The 15,294-nt window shown below is 47.3% G+C and overlaps 1 protein-coding gene across 2 annotated transcripts in view; it reads right to left on the bottom strand.

The window, feature by feature from the left end:
• ASAP1 (ArfGAP with SH3 domain, ankyrin repeat and PH domain 1) overlaps window positions 1-15,294 on the bottom strand; it is a 357,684-nt gene that overhangs the window by 18,267 nt on the left and 324,123 nt on the right. Inside the window, exon 25 of one of the 2 annotated variants that reach the window (XM_072733908.1) lies at window positions 6,012-6,182. The exons of the other annotated variant lie outside the window; for it this stretch is intronic. Coding sequence (XP_072590009.1) covers window positions 6,012-6,182 — 171 coding nt within the window. The remainder of the gene's footprint in view (window positions 1-6,011; window positions 6,183-15,294) is intronic. 2 annotated transcript variants of the gene reach the window in all.

Here is a 15,294-nt window from a genome sequence, read left to right as displayed (position 1 = left end):
CTTGTGGCAAACTTCTAAGCAACCTGCGAAGTGTCTCTCCAGAGTCAACTTCTGAGAACTCTTCCCTAGCCAGACGCGGCCACTCCCTCCTTCCTGTTAGCCTACAACCATTCATCACAGGGCACTGGCTAAGGGTGCAGATTTCGGAGCCAGACAACCCTGGTTTTGAACTCCCGCCCTACCGTCACCCAGTGGTATGAGTTTGGACTACAGTGCCTCAGTCCCCTCATCTATAAAATAGGAACAAAACAGTATCTACTCCACTAGATGGGTATGAGCATCACAGAAGATAAACTATGCAGTGCAGAGCACAGGGCTGGGCCACAGGGAGCACCATACAAATGGTAACTACTATTCATAGCTCTCCGATGGAACGTAACACAAATGATGATTTACGTACTGAGCGAGCATTTCAAAGACAGGGCCTGCGCCTGGATCATCTCTGTAACCCTAGTCGCTAGGCCAAGCTCTGGCACAGAGCAGCCGCTACGTTTCTGCTGAATGAAGTCAGGGCTCTGACTCATCTGCTTCTCTGCCCATAGCTTCATTTCTCCCACACCTGGGGCAAGGCCTCCGTGGTTTGCAGACAGGAATCCCATCAACCTCATGGCAAGGCAAAGGCCAAGGCAAAGGCCACGGGGCCATGCCTGGAAAGGAAAGGGTGACTTAGGACACCTTCTCAAGAAAGGGTAGTATTCAAGGGAGAAACAAAAGCATGGAAGCAGTTCAATCCCTTTCTATATCTTCCTGCAACTTGAAAGAGGACTCTTACGTATAAAAGGTGCGTAAGAGAGAGTTGGAGACGGACGCTGAGGGGGCAGGTGAAGAAAGCTGTGGCCAAGACTCGGGGTCACCTGCTGTAGCTTAGAAACTTCAGGCCAAGGCTTTATGGACAGAGAGGATGACACTGGTCTGGCAATGAATGACATAGGCTCCAAGAATCTTCTGGAATAGTGGATATATACACGAGTCCTGGAGTCTCCAGTGGGTTCAGATACCAGCTCTAAAGTCACCAGATTTGGGGATCCCTGAGTGGCTCGGTGGGTTTAGCGCCTGCCTTCGGCCCGGGGCATGATCCTGGGGTCCCGGGATCGAGTCCCACATCAGGCTCCCTGCATGGAGCCTGCTTCTCCCTCTGCCTGTGCCTCTGCCTCTCTTGCTCTCTCTCTCTGTGTCTCTCGTGAATAAATAAATAAAATCTTAAAAAAAAAACAAAACATAAAGTCACCAGATTTGTGATTCTATACAAGTATTTGAGTGCTCTGTGCTTCAATTTCCTCACTGGTAACACGAAGACACTGACAGTCTCTAGCTTACAAGATGGCTGTGATGGCTAAATACAATGATGGAGGAGCAAGTGCACAGCACCTGGTACATGGTAAACCACCTACAGATGGTGGTCGCCAGTATTAATTTCTAGACTTGCATGCACAATGGGGGCGAGGGATGGGGGGCAGGGACCTGACATGAAAATATATGGGGAAACCCAAGAAAATGGAGGGACAAAAAAATTTCTGTCCAGAGGCCTTTTTTAACAAACTAATACTGCTCCGGTAAGTAGATGCGCACGTCTTGGATCAGACATTCCAAATACTGAGTTTTTCACCTGAAGTTCTGGCCTTGAAATAGAAGTGAACCAATCTGTGGTATAGTTTTTTTCAACTATTGCCTGCTCAAAACTTAAACAACTTTAAATCCCAATGATTGAAGACAAGGAATGTTAAGTGATTTCCAGAGGTCACTTAGCTTGGGACTAGGAACTAGAACCCAGGCTTCCAGAATGTTCTTCTAGTGCATGTTACGGTTTCTCGTGAGAAACCGAGGAGACTTCCTGAGTATCTACCAAAGGACGGAGGTCCTGGGGTAAACTGTTCTTAGGTATTAATTATAAGACTCTCAAGTGTGAGAAGAGGGTTAATCTCACAGCCGCCACAAACTAGATAATTAGTTGTATCTTCCCTTTGCTCTTGCCTGTAAAAACTTCAGTGTCAAATTTGTGGTCTATTTCCAGCCACTGTATGTGATCTTATGTTACACATTTTGTGAAGAGATCACACTCCTGGACTTTTATCTTACTTTGTCACCTTTACTTTCCCTTTGTCCTCATTTCTTAATTAATTTTACTTACATTGTGTTAAAATGTGGGTTGGCTTACTACAAATTAGGTTATTATCAAATTATTTATTTCCAGAGGTGAGGTTTAATGACAAACCACTTGAAAAAATCAAAGTCCCCATAAAACCCAAATCTGCCCATAAGCCTATTTGTTTTCTAATCAAAAGCCTGCTTTAGTCTCCTGAGACAGATGGCTGAATTCATCACAATAGGGGGACTTCAGTAATGTGATGCCTGGGCTATTTAGGGTGCTGTGGACTCTGGTGCTGGCAGGGAAAAAGCCTGGAGCGGCCTTCCCTGCACGACAGGGCTCCATGCTACAGATGGACCAGGAGGCAAAGCCAGGTGGAGTGTACCTTGCTGCCCGGCTACTTTCTCCTGTCTTCGCTCCATGGGCAAAGAAATAACTGCTGCAACGGGGAAATGGCCAAGGAATCACCAAGCAATCACATGGAGATCCCAGCAGGGCATGGAGAGGGGGAAGAGGGCAGGCTCTCCCAGCCACACAGGCTGGTGACCAATCCTGGCTCCCCGAGTACTGGCCATGGGAACGTGGGCAGGTGATTTAATCTTTCCGTGTCTTGGTGTCTTTAAAGTTATGGTCCCAGCATTGCCTACTTTGTGGAACTGTGGTTAGGAATCAGATGAAGTACTGGGGTGCCTGGTTGGCTCAGCTGGGGAAGCATGGGGCCCTTGATCTCGGGGGTTGTGAGTTCAAGCCCCATGTTGAGTATAGAGATTATTTAAACAAAACTTAAAAAAAAAAAAAAAAGTTAAGTACTATTAACTAGCCTAGCCCCATTTTATAGTCAGAGAAACTGAGGTATGGAACAATTTGAAATTAATTACTAAAAGCCACCGGGCTACCGAGTGGTAGGGATGGATTAGAATCTGGGTATGGCACAGGGTCCACGCTGGAGCACTCTGCTCTGAGACAGAGACAGCACAAGCCCTTGTAAGGAATTCAGAATGCCCTGGGAAAGAAGAGATGCACCCACAACCCCTATGGCAACCCCCTGTGCCAGTGGGGCCAGAGTGGGAGGGTGGTGGTGGCTAGACTGGGAAAGCTCCTTGAATGGGTCTCTGGAGAGCAGACCTTGAAGGATGGCTAAGCATTAATACAAATGAGTAGAATATTCCAGGCTGAGGCACTGTATGAGCAAACGCTCAGATCATAGAGGAAAGAATGTGGTTTGGGAATCTGGTGTACTTCAGCGTGGCAGGCATGTCATGGGTAGGTGAGACCTCCGGGGAGCCAAGGGGCTGTGCCTGTACCATCTCCTCCTGCTGGTTTCCATACCCTGGGCCCAGATCCCAAAGGTAGGTCCACAGAGGGAAGCTATAGGTTATCATAAATGTTGCCGAGGAATCTGACCCCCTATGTGTTTGAGCAAGAGTCAGTCTGGATCCTGCTTCTGGCTTCTGGAACACCATGTCAGCGGGAGATAGGCAGGGAAAGACCAGGCCTTGAAGTCTATCTCACATACATGCACACACACCAACTACTTAGGAAAACGGCCCTGACCGCCTCAGAATGACTATTTAGGGTTGTTTGTGAGTGACCACCAAAGTCTATGACGTGGCGAACTGTCACTATGCCACAGACAGATTCTGGTTGTAGGTGGTAGGCTCTAGCTGGGGAGATCCGCCAGCAGATGGCTTGGGGCCCATGTCTTCGGAAGGCTCCCTGTTGGTGGCACTAATTCTCACAAAGTGGTGCCTTTCTTAATGAAAAATGCCCCCGGCCCACAAAAAAACAAAACAAAAAGACCAGTAACTACTAGTCCTGCTGCTCACCGACGTGAAAGAAAGTGATGATTCTAAGTCAGAAAACAGAAATATCATATAATTCACTGCAGACCGACCAAGCCTGTGAGGTGACTATAGGTGCTATAAACTTTGCACAGAAATAAAAACCGATTAACAACAGCATCAACGCTTAGTGAAATGTGAAAAGAAGGTTAAGTTTATGATTTGTGGCATGAAAACCTGCACAGGGGGTGACCTTCAGTAGAAGGTTGTTTGGGTTTGGAACATCCTCTCGGATGAACCTGGGGACGTCTGAAGGCTCCAGAGACCAACCGTGGACGTGTCAAGGACAGCGAACACACTGGTGTGTGCCCGTGCCAGCCCCTCCATTGCTCTTCTCTGGCCTGTCTCACCAGGGAACTAACTTGTTAGCGCCCTCCACAAATGTCTCCTCCTCTGGGGAGCCTTCTCCTGCAGTTTGACACTTTTTCTCAGCATTTCCACAGCATGTGGTTAACATGTCAGCCCTAACGGTCAACAGTGCTCACCCACTGGGTTGCCTGTCTGTCTCCCTCACCAGGCCATGGGCTCCCTGAGCAGATGGACTGAGAAGGCCCACGTGACAGGCACACACGCATGCAGACTGGATGGCCAAACACACAGACACGTTCGCATGCACACTGTGACACTGTGGCTGGATGGGAGGACAGACATGTGCCAACCCACAAATGGGTGAGTATGGCTTTTTCCAAAAACTCCAAAGATTCACAACACCTTAACACAGGCTTTAGAAGAGGCCCTGTAATGCATTCAGCTCAATTACCTGTCAGTTACGATCAGAAACTCATTGGTAGGAGGAGGTGACACATGCGAATAAGCATATTCCTCCGGCAAAACTTCTCTTTCTCTGCATGCCTGTCATGGGCCTGACCCCGCTGGGCACTGGGGAGACTCTCGGCTCTTGCCCTAAATTGTGGTGGGCTAGTGAAGAGTTTTGGGGAACTAAGAAAGTAGGAAAAGATGGGGAGGGGGTGTTGCCTGGGTGGCTCAGTTGGTTGAGCGCCTGCCTTTGGCTCATCTTTGGGTCCTGGGATGGAGACCCGCATCGGGCTCCCTGCTCACTGGGGAAGTCTGCTTCTCCCTCTTGCCCCTGCTTGTGCTTTCTCTCTCCAATAAATAAAATTAAAACAACAACAATAACAAAAGGGTAGTAAAGATGGAAATGATGAGCCTTGTGGATATATTTTGTCGTCTGCAGTCAATGCCACTAACTGATTCTGAGCACATTTATCTATCAGGCAGTGACGACTGAGGACCTGCTATACGCGGGCTTGATTCTAGGCCTTGCAAACACAACAGAGAAGACAGACAGAGTCCCTGCCCTCTTGGAGCTTACATTCTAGAGAGCAAGAAGCCAAACAGAGTACTGATCCACAGTGATAGGTGCTGTGAAGCAACTGGAGCGGGGAGGAAGCTCCTTTAGAAAGTGGGGTCGGGAGATAAATGTTTCAGCAGAAAAGGACAAAAGGGAGGCAGCCTCTCAAAGCGCAAGGTCACAGTGCAGGGAGTGCTGCGGCCTCAGGAGGGAGGGCCTGGTGTGCTTGAGAAAGAAGAGGCAGTGAGGCGTGAGCGGAGGGCTGGAGCTAAAGTCAGCCCCTCAACCCTGCAGGGCCCTTTAGGTCCCAGGCCAAGGAGCTGGTGTTCACCCTAAAGCACAAAAGGAAAGTTTTAAAGGCGAGAAGTGCCTACGTCTGATTTATGTGTTGAGAAAAACTTTTGATTTGTATTCTGGCTGTTGTGAGAAAGGATTACTTTGCTTTTCTGAGCCTCCATTTCCTCATCTGTCAATGAGGTTGACAATACCCATTGCACAGAGTTGCTACTGTGAGCGAGAGAGATTTATTAGCACAGTGTCTGGTGTGCAGGAAATGCTCAGCAGTTTAGTATTGATTGGTTTTTAAATGATCCTAAATATCTTCCAAGATGCTTCTTGGCCTTAGATACAATCACACCGAATGTAGCCAAGCCCTCGTCCGGCGTGTGTGCAGTCTGGCCCGTCTGCTGGATGTGCTAAGTGTCCACTGCCCACTGTACCCCACGCACTGCCTGGCCCGGGCAGCAGTGGCCCTGACTTTAGGATGACTTACCCCAAGGAACTGCGCCTTTGTTTGGGGGCCCGTGAGGTAGTGGGCTGGGAGGGTCGGATAGGGTTCTCTTGTGTCCGGGTGGTGGGGGAGGAGGCCTCTTCTTGGACAGGGTGGAGCTGCCACTAGAGGTCTGGGTGCTTAGAGGGAGTGTTGAAGGTGGGCCAGTTGGACCTAGAAAGGAAATCGAATGGGGCAGGAAGGTTAATCCCAGTCTCATAGACAGAACAGCCAGTATGCAGTTACTTCCACACAGCAAATGTGGTATGGTTTGCAGACGAAGCACAAAGCTGGACGTGGCCAATTCCATCAACTCAGTTACTCACAAAGAGGGATTTCAAAATTGCTGGTAAAAAAAAAAAAAAAAAAAATCACAAGAAAAGAAAGGGAAGTTTGTGCTTTTAAGGAAATGCCACATGGAATGCTACTGGGTTTAGATCTTCATTTAGGTACGACAGGAAAAATAAAGCATATATTTTAAATGAAGAACTTAGTGGGAGCATCACAAAATCTACTGAGAAAGAAGGGCCCACAGCACTGGCAGCAAAATCAACGGAGAAGGAACAGAGTATGGGCTAACCCTTCAGGGGGCCACAGGGTGAGACATGGATGCATTCACAGAAAAGGATCTTTCTGCTATAACTTTTTCTCTTACTTGGTAAATTTTGCCTGAAGTTCTTTTTTTTTTTTTTTAATGATTTTTATCAAGAACAAAGGATCCACTGTAAAGAATTACTTGGAAAAAAAAATAAAAATCCCAAAACTCTTTCTTCCTTCAATTCTGAATAGTTCCAGGAATCATAAACCACCTATCGGAAGCCTGAAAAAGTTATAGAAATTAGACATTGATTTCTACAGATTTGAAAAAAGACTCCACTTTCTCCAGAGGTAAAGACGGGATGGCAGTAACGATTAATATTACACACACACACAAAACCACTACTGCAAAACTTGACTTTTTTGACCTAATGTTTTTAAGGGAAAAAATGGAGTTTGTTTTCAAGAGCTGTTATGGGATTAGTATTATGGTCTTAGCTTTGTTTATCTGAAGTGACACGTTGAAGTGGTTGGTGTGTGCCAAGCACTATATGCTGGGCACTGTGACAAGCATCTCTCTTTACGGAGTATTCCCAGGTACATGGTGTAACTGTGTCCATGGACAACTGTTTCTGCAAGCAGTAGAAGGGGGAAAAAAAAAAAAAAGGGGAAGAAACCAAAAAAAGCTAAGAACACTGTCACACCAAAATTTTCACACAGGATAGTAGATACCTGGTGATCCAGAAAGGCTCCAAAAGAGCTTTTTACATTCTGTATATTAAAACAAAAGCTTGGGGCACCTGGGTGGTTCAGTGGTTGAGCATCTGCCTTTAGCTCAGGTCATGATTCCGGGGTCCTCTGGGATTGAGTCCTACATCGAGCTCCCCACAGGGAGCCTGCTTCTCCCTCTGCCTGTGTCTCAGAAATAAATAAACAAAATCTTAAAAAAAAAAAAAATAAAAGAAAAGCTTAATTACTGCTGGCTTCTTTCCTTGGTATTATTTCCCATTACCGACTCCTGGTCAGCACCGATGCTGACTTACACCAGTGATTCTCAAAGATGGTCTCATCTTGGAATTAATACTGACAATCTCAGTAAGATCACCAGCTGCTTTTGGATAAAATGGCCTGAGCTCTACAGTTTACCCTCTGTCCTGATGTGATGTCTGGTGGAAGCCTTACTGTTTCTCCAAATGAACACCTGGTTATGCTACCAGTCATGTAGTTTCAGAAGTGGTCTTATAACAATAAAGGGACCGTTACGGCAGCCTTGCATTTGTAGGATGATTTGTACTTCTCAAAAATGTGTTCATGGGGTACCTGGTGGCTCACAGTCAGTTAAGGGTCTGACTCCTGACTTTTGGCTCAGGTTGCGATTCTGGGACTGTGGGATCGAGCCCTGCATTGAGCTCTGCACTCAGCGCGGGCTCTGCTGTACATTATCTCCTCCTCCCTCTGCTCCTCCCCCTGCTCACATGTGCGCTCTCTCTCTAAAATAAATGAACAAAATCTTTGAAAATGATAATGTGTTCATATATGCTATTCCCCTTGATTTTTTCATTATTGCCCCCATCTGCAGTCAGGAAAGCAGGAGTATGGGGGTTCGGAGGGTGTAAGGTTTCACTACCATGGGGTGTGAAGGTCCCTGGCCTGGCGGGGTGCTCGCCTGTCTCACACTGCCGTTCCTGAAAGCCAGGACTGCGCTCTGTGCGGAGCCCAGGGGGAGAACAACACGGACAACAACAGCAAACGCTCAGTGTCAGGAAGTGTGACTTTCCTCTTGGAAATAGGCGGAGAAGAGAGATTAGACGATGATGAGATTCTCCAGCACTTTCATCTCTACCACCACCTAGGGATCTTCTGATGCAGTGCAACTAAAAGTCATGGCATCAGTTCCAAATCCTGTCTGCAAACAAAAATCGCCAGAGACAAGGCACTAATAGGGCTGTGTCTCTGAGCAAAGTTGTATGTGTACCTCATTTCAGGAGCGATCCGAACACAGAGTCGCCCTGTAACCATAAGCCGAGCAAAATCCAGCCTCCTGTGCCAGCATTCCAGGAATGAAGGGATTAGTGTTCTGTGCAGGATCATGTACCTCTGTCTTACTTTATCTGTAATCATATATTGCTGCTTACTTGTTTATTATTGCATGTCTCCCCCCTCAGACTGTAATTCTATCAGGGCCAGGCCTTTTTCTGGACTAGTTTAGTCTGGTGTAGACTAAACTAAGTTTAGTAATATAGTATTGGATAAACTGACGAATGACCATTACTTCTATCTTTTTAAGGCTGGTGACCTTGGGAAGGTGACCTTTTAAAGAAAACAGAAGGGTGTCGCAGGGTGACCAACAGAATACTAGAAATCGGGGGAAATATTAGAGACATGTTAAGCGTGAAAAGAAATATTCAATACTCTAATTCCCTAGCCAGAAAACACACACATAGATCCACCTATTGTTTTGTAATAGAAGCTACATAAAATGTGGCTGGGAGGGCATGAGTTTAAAAAAAAAAAAAAGGCTGAAAAACACTGTAGGAGGTCCCTGAAAAGCATAATTAAGCTTTCTTAAGATTTAAGGATCTTAGGGGTGCCTAGGTGGCTCAGTCAGTAAAGTGTCTGCCTTTGGCTCAGGCTGTGACCTCAGGGTCCTGGGATCAAGCCCCATGTTGGGCTCCCTGCTCAGCAGAGAGTCTGCTTCTCCCTCTCCTTCTGCCACTCTCCCTGCTTGTGTGCTTTCTTTTTTTTCTGTCAAATAAATAAAATCTTAAAACAAAACAAAACAAAAGAAAAAAAACGATTTAAAGATCTCAGAAGACTTTTAAAATTAGTAACTAGTGTCTCAACCACCAAAGGGGATGTTTCATGCAAAATAATCTAAGTCCTGGCGTGGTGAGGAAGGAAGCAATTCTGGCAGGATAAAGAAAGCTAAAATAAAACAAAATAGAAAAGAATAAACACGGCATCAAACAAACACAAAAAAAGGGTGGGAGGCAAGCTTTACAGGGTGGGGAGGATTGGAGGTGACGTGGACAGCCTGCTAGGGCTGGTGGAAATAAGGAGAAAATGCCTCACTCCTCATTTGCTACTAATACTGACTAGTATGTCAAATTATCTTCTTTCTTTTTTCTTAAAAATATGGCTCTCAAAAGCTTCCAAAGCTGTTATAAATAACTCTGAGGTTAGTGAAATTATTAGAAGGTCTCCTTGGAGGAGATCATGAACCTCACCTCTTCCCAAGATCGTGTGCCTTGTTCCACAACCCCACCAGCCCTCTGGGTCACTCTGTGTGGATGCTCTGCTGTGTCTTTAGCTCCAGAGATGCCCAATGGACTGCTGGGGGCTGCACTGCCATGCACGCCTCCATGTCATCAGTTCAGGGAGGCCCTGAGTGAGGTCCGTGTGCCCAGCACACAGCCAGAGCTCAGGAAACTCACGTGCGAGGTCACTATCCACCTCGAAGCCACTGTGCTTGCTCTGGGCAGTTTGCAAAGCCCTTGCTCTGCAACCCCTCGCCCAACCATTCAGACTCACAAAAGGCTGTGGCTGTTTCCTGAGACCCGCCCAGGAACTGGTGTTTCCTCTGTTCGTGAAAGCTTCCCATGGAGATGGGAAAATAATATATTCATAGACTCCAGGGATGGTTTAAATGAAACCTCACCAGATAGGACTTGATTGTCAACAACAAGGAAATGAATCTACTTATTTTGGAAAAACTGTCCTGAAAAGCCATGCATGTACACCTAAATACATATTAAAAAAAAAAAAAATCTGTTCCTGGGATGGCCAGGTGGTTCAGTCGGTTAGGTGTCTGCCTTTGGTTCAGGTCATGATCCCAGGGTCCAGGGATTGAGTCTTGCATCAGGCTCCTGGCTCTGTGGGGAGCCTGCTTCTCCCTCTGCCCTCTGTCTCTCATGAATAAAAAAATAAAATTAAAAAAAAATCCTAAATTCACCATCAGCATGGTTTTTTTTTTTTTTTTCAGCATGCTTTTCAAATCTCCTACATTCCCTAAATTTTGCAGAGCTACCATTTACTGAGTATTGTGTGCCGGACCTAACACTCAGGAGAGGCTTATATACATAATTGAGAACTCCCCTTATGAAGCAGCACTGCTGTCGTGATCATCTACTTTCGGGGTGAAGACACCTAAGGCTCAGAGAGTTTAGGAAATTGGCCACTCACAGTACATGAGTGTGGCTCTGTGTGACCCCAGGGCGGGTGCTGATCTTTGATGGTCGGTACCTGTTCTCCTCCTGTGACTGCCCCTACGTTCTCCCTGGCTGGGATACTCAGGCCCAACTACATTCCCTCCTCACCTCTGCACCTCATCTGTGAAGGGTCAGCTCAATCGGAACCTCATCCAGAGCCTTCTCTGACCCATCCCCTTTGCCTTGGGCAACTGCTTTTACCTGTAACCGTCCACAAGGCTAAATAGCACTGAATATTCTTCTCCCCATTGCATTATAGCTAGATTTTTCTCTTCTTTCCCAAGCAGAAAGCTCCCTTGGGGCAAGATTCATGTCTTCTTCATATCCCTCAGCGCTTGGCACATTCTGAACACTCAATACAAGTCTATGGAAATAATTCATGGTGTAACTCGGGAGGATGCTTTCTCATTGTCCTTGTACATTCGGTTTTTAGTAAAACAAAACACCCAAAGGTCTGCCCTGCTATTATTTGGGAGGCCAAATAATAGTACATCTTCATAATTTTAAGTAAAACAACAAGATCCAGAAGATGGCTTTCAATTTCTGAAAACACCATCTGTAGAAATATAATGTACATACTCTAAACACACCATAACATATACAGTAAGTAATAGTAGCAGAAATTCTATCTACACACAACTCTGGATAAGATGAATGTGTTTCACGGTGTGGACCTGAAAAGTTTGTTATGTCTGGCTGGCTCAGTCACTGGACCTTGAGACTCTTGATCTCAGGGTTGAGTTCAAGCACCACGTTGGGTGAAGAGATTACTTAAAAGTAAATAAAATCTTAAAAAAAAAAAAAAAGTGGATAAAGATATAGTGTATTTATATAGAGAAAGACACTGTATGTAGCAGGAAGGCACTATTATCACTGCACTCAGATGGGGAAACAGAGGCACAGGAGGGCACGGTGGAATGTGCAAGGAGGCCACGGTCAGTCAGCAGGGCTGGGCAGGGCTCTGGTGCAGCAGGGCCATGCAGGAGCAATACCATGCTACATATGATGTGGCAGGAGCAATTCCCCATCCTTCAGACTCCTTCTAGGAGCCCAATAAATAATAGACTAGTGCCTGGATTTAAGGGCCTAAGTAAGGGTGGCTCTTTAACAACTACCCATGGGGCACCTGGGTGGATAAATAGGTTAAGCATCTGTTTTTGGCTTAGGCCATGATCTCAGGGTCCTGGGATTGAACCCTTCATTGTCCCTCATTGGGCTCCCTGCTGAGCAGGGAGCCTGCTTTTCCCTCTTCCTCTACCTGCCACTCCCCCTCTGCTTGTGCTCTGTGTCACATAAATAAATAACACCTTAAAGAAAAACCAAACAACTACTCATGCATCTCCATACGTTAAGAAGCACAACACGATTCCCTCTGATTCCCTTTGCACACCTGGCAGTCAGGTGACTTGGCTAGTGAACCTGTGCCAGTGGCCACCCCTGAGGGCAAAAATCCCAGACACACTCAGCCTGCAATGTGGCCAGTGCAAGGGCATAGATGCACCATGCTTTAAAAAGGATCAGGGGAGACTGCTAAAAACAGGCGGAAAAAAAAAAAAAAAAACAGATAAAAAATAATCTGACATGGATCAGGGATGACAGCCCATGGGATGCTTCAATATAGAGCCACTCAAGTGGTTATCTTTTCATGAGATTTAAAAAAAAAAAACCACCCAGGAAACTATAGTCATCAGTATAGGAATAATGCTGTTATGAGGAAAATATACTTCCTAGGTCAACCGCCATCATCCTGCAATGCCCCTGACGGTGGCAGGCCACCTTCATGTCCTCCCTTCCTGCCCCCTCCCCGCCCTCTCTGATTACTGCCATGAGCCTTGAATGAAAGGTGCAGAAATGTCAAAGGTGCTCATGCAACTCTTTGGCTGTGATGCTGCACACATTCTGTAGACTTTCAGCAAGTCAACCATCACACCCCCAAGGTCTCTGGTGTAGTTTTAGGGGTGTCCCCTCCAGACTCTGGTCACACATTCCTGGGACAGGCTTTTCACTGGCCCTGCTGTGGTTTATTCATTCAGCAGTGACACAGCACACCCGCCCCACGCCAGGGACGCAAGGCCTGCTCACTCACAGCCCCTGTGCTGCAGGACAGGGAAACGGAGACTCCCTCGCCCCTCCTGCTGGGCCGCCCCTCACGGCGCCCCTCGCTGCTCTCTGTACCCCTTGGCTATGTTCCCAGGGCACCGCCCATCTGTTGAACCAAATACATGCACTCGGATCAAACGGATTCCTATCTGGTGAATGCTCGCTATGCGCTGGTTACCACGTTGTTTCACGGTCTCTAAGCGGTGAGCCCGCAAGGTCCGCAACCCAATCCTGGTTTTCATAGGAAGACCCCGAAGCTCAGCAAGGTGAGCTAAATATTCAGAAGAAGCCAGGGCGGGCAGAGGGTTAGCATGTTCACAGAAGGAGCCCCATGTCCAGGGTAGGCAAGAAAGAGGCTTCCTGGAGGAAGAGGAGGAGTGAGGTTTGCTCCACAGAGGTCACGGCTGCCCGGGCCCCTGCAGGGGGCTCTACAGGCCGATGGCTTGAGACGATGTGCTTTGCTCTCAAGCTTCACTCTGGGGTTCACGAGGTCTCCTCACCTAAGCTGATGGTGGGGTGGCACCTGTTCGCCATCCTCTGTGACGCGAGCACCTCCGAGCAAGGCCTGCCTGGGGCCGTCGGCCGGCCAGCACCATCTGCTGCGCAGACCGCCTGCTTCCTCTCAGCCCGGGCTGCAGCCTGTCCGAAGCAGGCATGCACCCTACAGAAAGCGTGTCTGAAGTGCGGCAGGAAGCCGTACAGGTAGCCGCCCGACAGTCACTGGGGCTACGTGATGCCAGGTTCTAGGGTTCCAACTCCACGAACTGACGGGAGAAAACTGTCACTAACGTACCATCGGTTTGTGTTTCTCAAAGCTTGAAAAGTTAGTTAAGTGAAGTAAGCTTCCTGTGGTCAGATTTGCCCTTCATTTCCCTAACAAATCCTTTCCTTGGTACATGGTGCCTGCACTTAGCCAGGTTCACTGGAGAGCACCTGCTCATTTATGAGACCGGGAGCACCTGCTCATTTATGAGACATCACCTCGCCTCTCTTTCCCCAAAGGAGCCTTTTTTAGAGGCGAGGAGCTACGGTGGCCGCGGTGTCAGCAGCAGGGCCCTCCCCGGCACTTACTCCAGGCACTTGGCTAGAGGCTTCCTGTGTGCCTCATTAACCTGTGTACCATCTTGTGTCAGGTCCCGTTTGTGTCCCTGTTACGTAAGACGTGTGCAACCGTATGGTGGGAGAAAGCCGCAGCTCTCCAGCTTTAAGTCACTTAGGAACAGTTACATCAAGCCAAGCAATCACAGGCACGCAGCATGTCTCTGGTCCTGCTCTGGGGGACGGGATGACGGCACCACCTGCTCACCATGTTCCTCCGTGTTCTAGAGACGTCTGTGGTTACGGCCTGACATGACAGTCCTAGGGGGCGCCTCTCCCAGGACTTCAGGGCTCTGCCTTTTACAAAATGCTTTCTCCACATACTATCTCACTGGATTCTGAGGATAATCCGTGAGGAAGGCAAGACAGTGATCGACCGCCTTCCTCAACTCGGGAAAGAAGAAACCAGACAGTCTGGTTTGATGAGTCTCTAAGGGCCATTTTCACTTTCTACCCTCTAACAGCCACTGTGTGGCCTGAGATCAGTTCCTCACCCTTTCCCTGCCTCAGCTTCCTTGGCTGTACAATGGGTAGCAGACTGACTCACCTTTCAGCATCCTTCCAGCTCTCTAAAGTCCAGGTTCTAGGACATCAATTTTTTGCTTAATGGTAAGAAACAAACCAATCTTGGCAAGCTTGAAGAATTTCAAGTCTTTTTAAATTAAATTTAATTTATTTTTATTTTTATTTTTTTTAAGAATTTCAAGTCTTAAACATAGTGTAACGTTGGGGGCCAGGGGGCAGGTCCTAATCACTGAGCAGAAAAACATTCTCGGTGAGAAATGTCTGCATACGTAATTTTACAACTTCACATTTCAAGAGGTTAGGCAGCAAAATATGTCTAAGGCTCAAGGGCGGTGAGTTGGGGTTCTGAATTGCCAAATCTCCCCACTCTGACTGGCGCTCTGCTCAAGCACAAGGGGGCTTTGCTTGATGGCAATTTAGGTCCAACTTCCCTGCATTTTGATGAGGCAGCTGGAGATTCTTGAAAATATTCCTGTGCTGAGTCAGAATAATTCTTTCTCCTTCCCCCCCCACCCCCCCATACTCCTCTTATTACTGGGGACTTTATCCTGAGTGTCTGCAACGCCTCGCCGGAAGCCGCCATCCGTCCAAGCCCTAAATTCACAGGGTGGAAATGACCATTGCTGCAAGCAGAGAGCTCGACGTCACTTCCATGGAAAATGAGCAACCAAACGACAGATTCAAGACATCCTTGTTTTCATGCAAATGGTTCAACAGAATGAAATGAAAAACACATAAGGGCCACAAAACAGAGGAGAATTATCTTTGCACGGAGCGTCAGCTGATTTTCAACAATGTCTTCTAAGATCTCCATTCTA

This window comes from Vulpes vulpes, chromosome 13 (genome assembly GCF_048418805.1).
Source record: "Vulpes vulpes isolate BD-2025 chromosome 13, VulVul3, whole genome shotgun sequence".
Lineage (NCBI taxonomy): Eukaryota > Metazoa > Chordata > Mammalia > Carnivora > Canidae > Vulpes > Vulpes vulpes.
The sequence above is the reverse complement of the archived record's forward strand: the minus strand, read 5'-3'. Positions and strand labels throughout refer to the sequence as shown.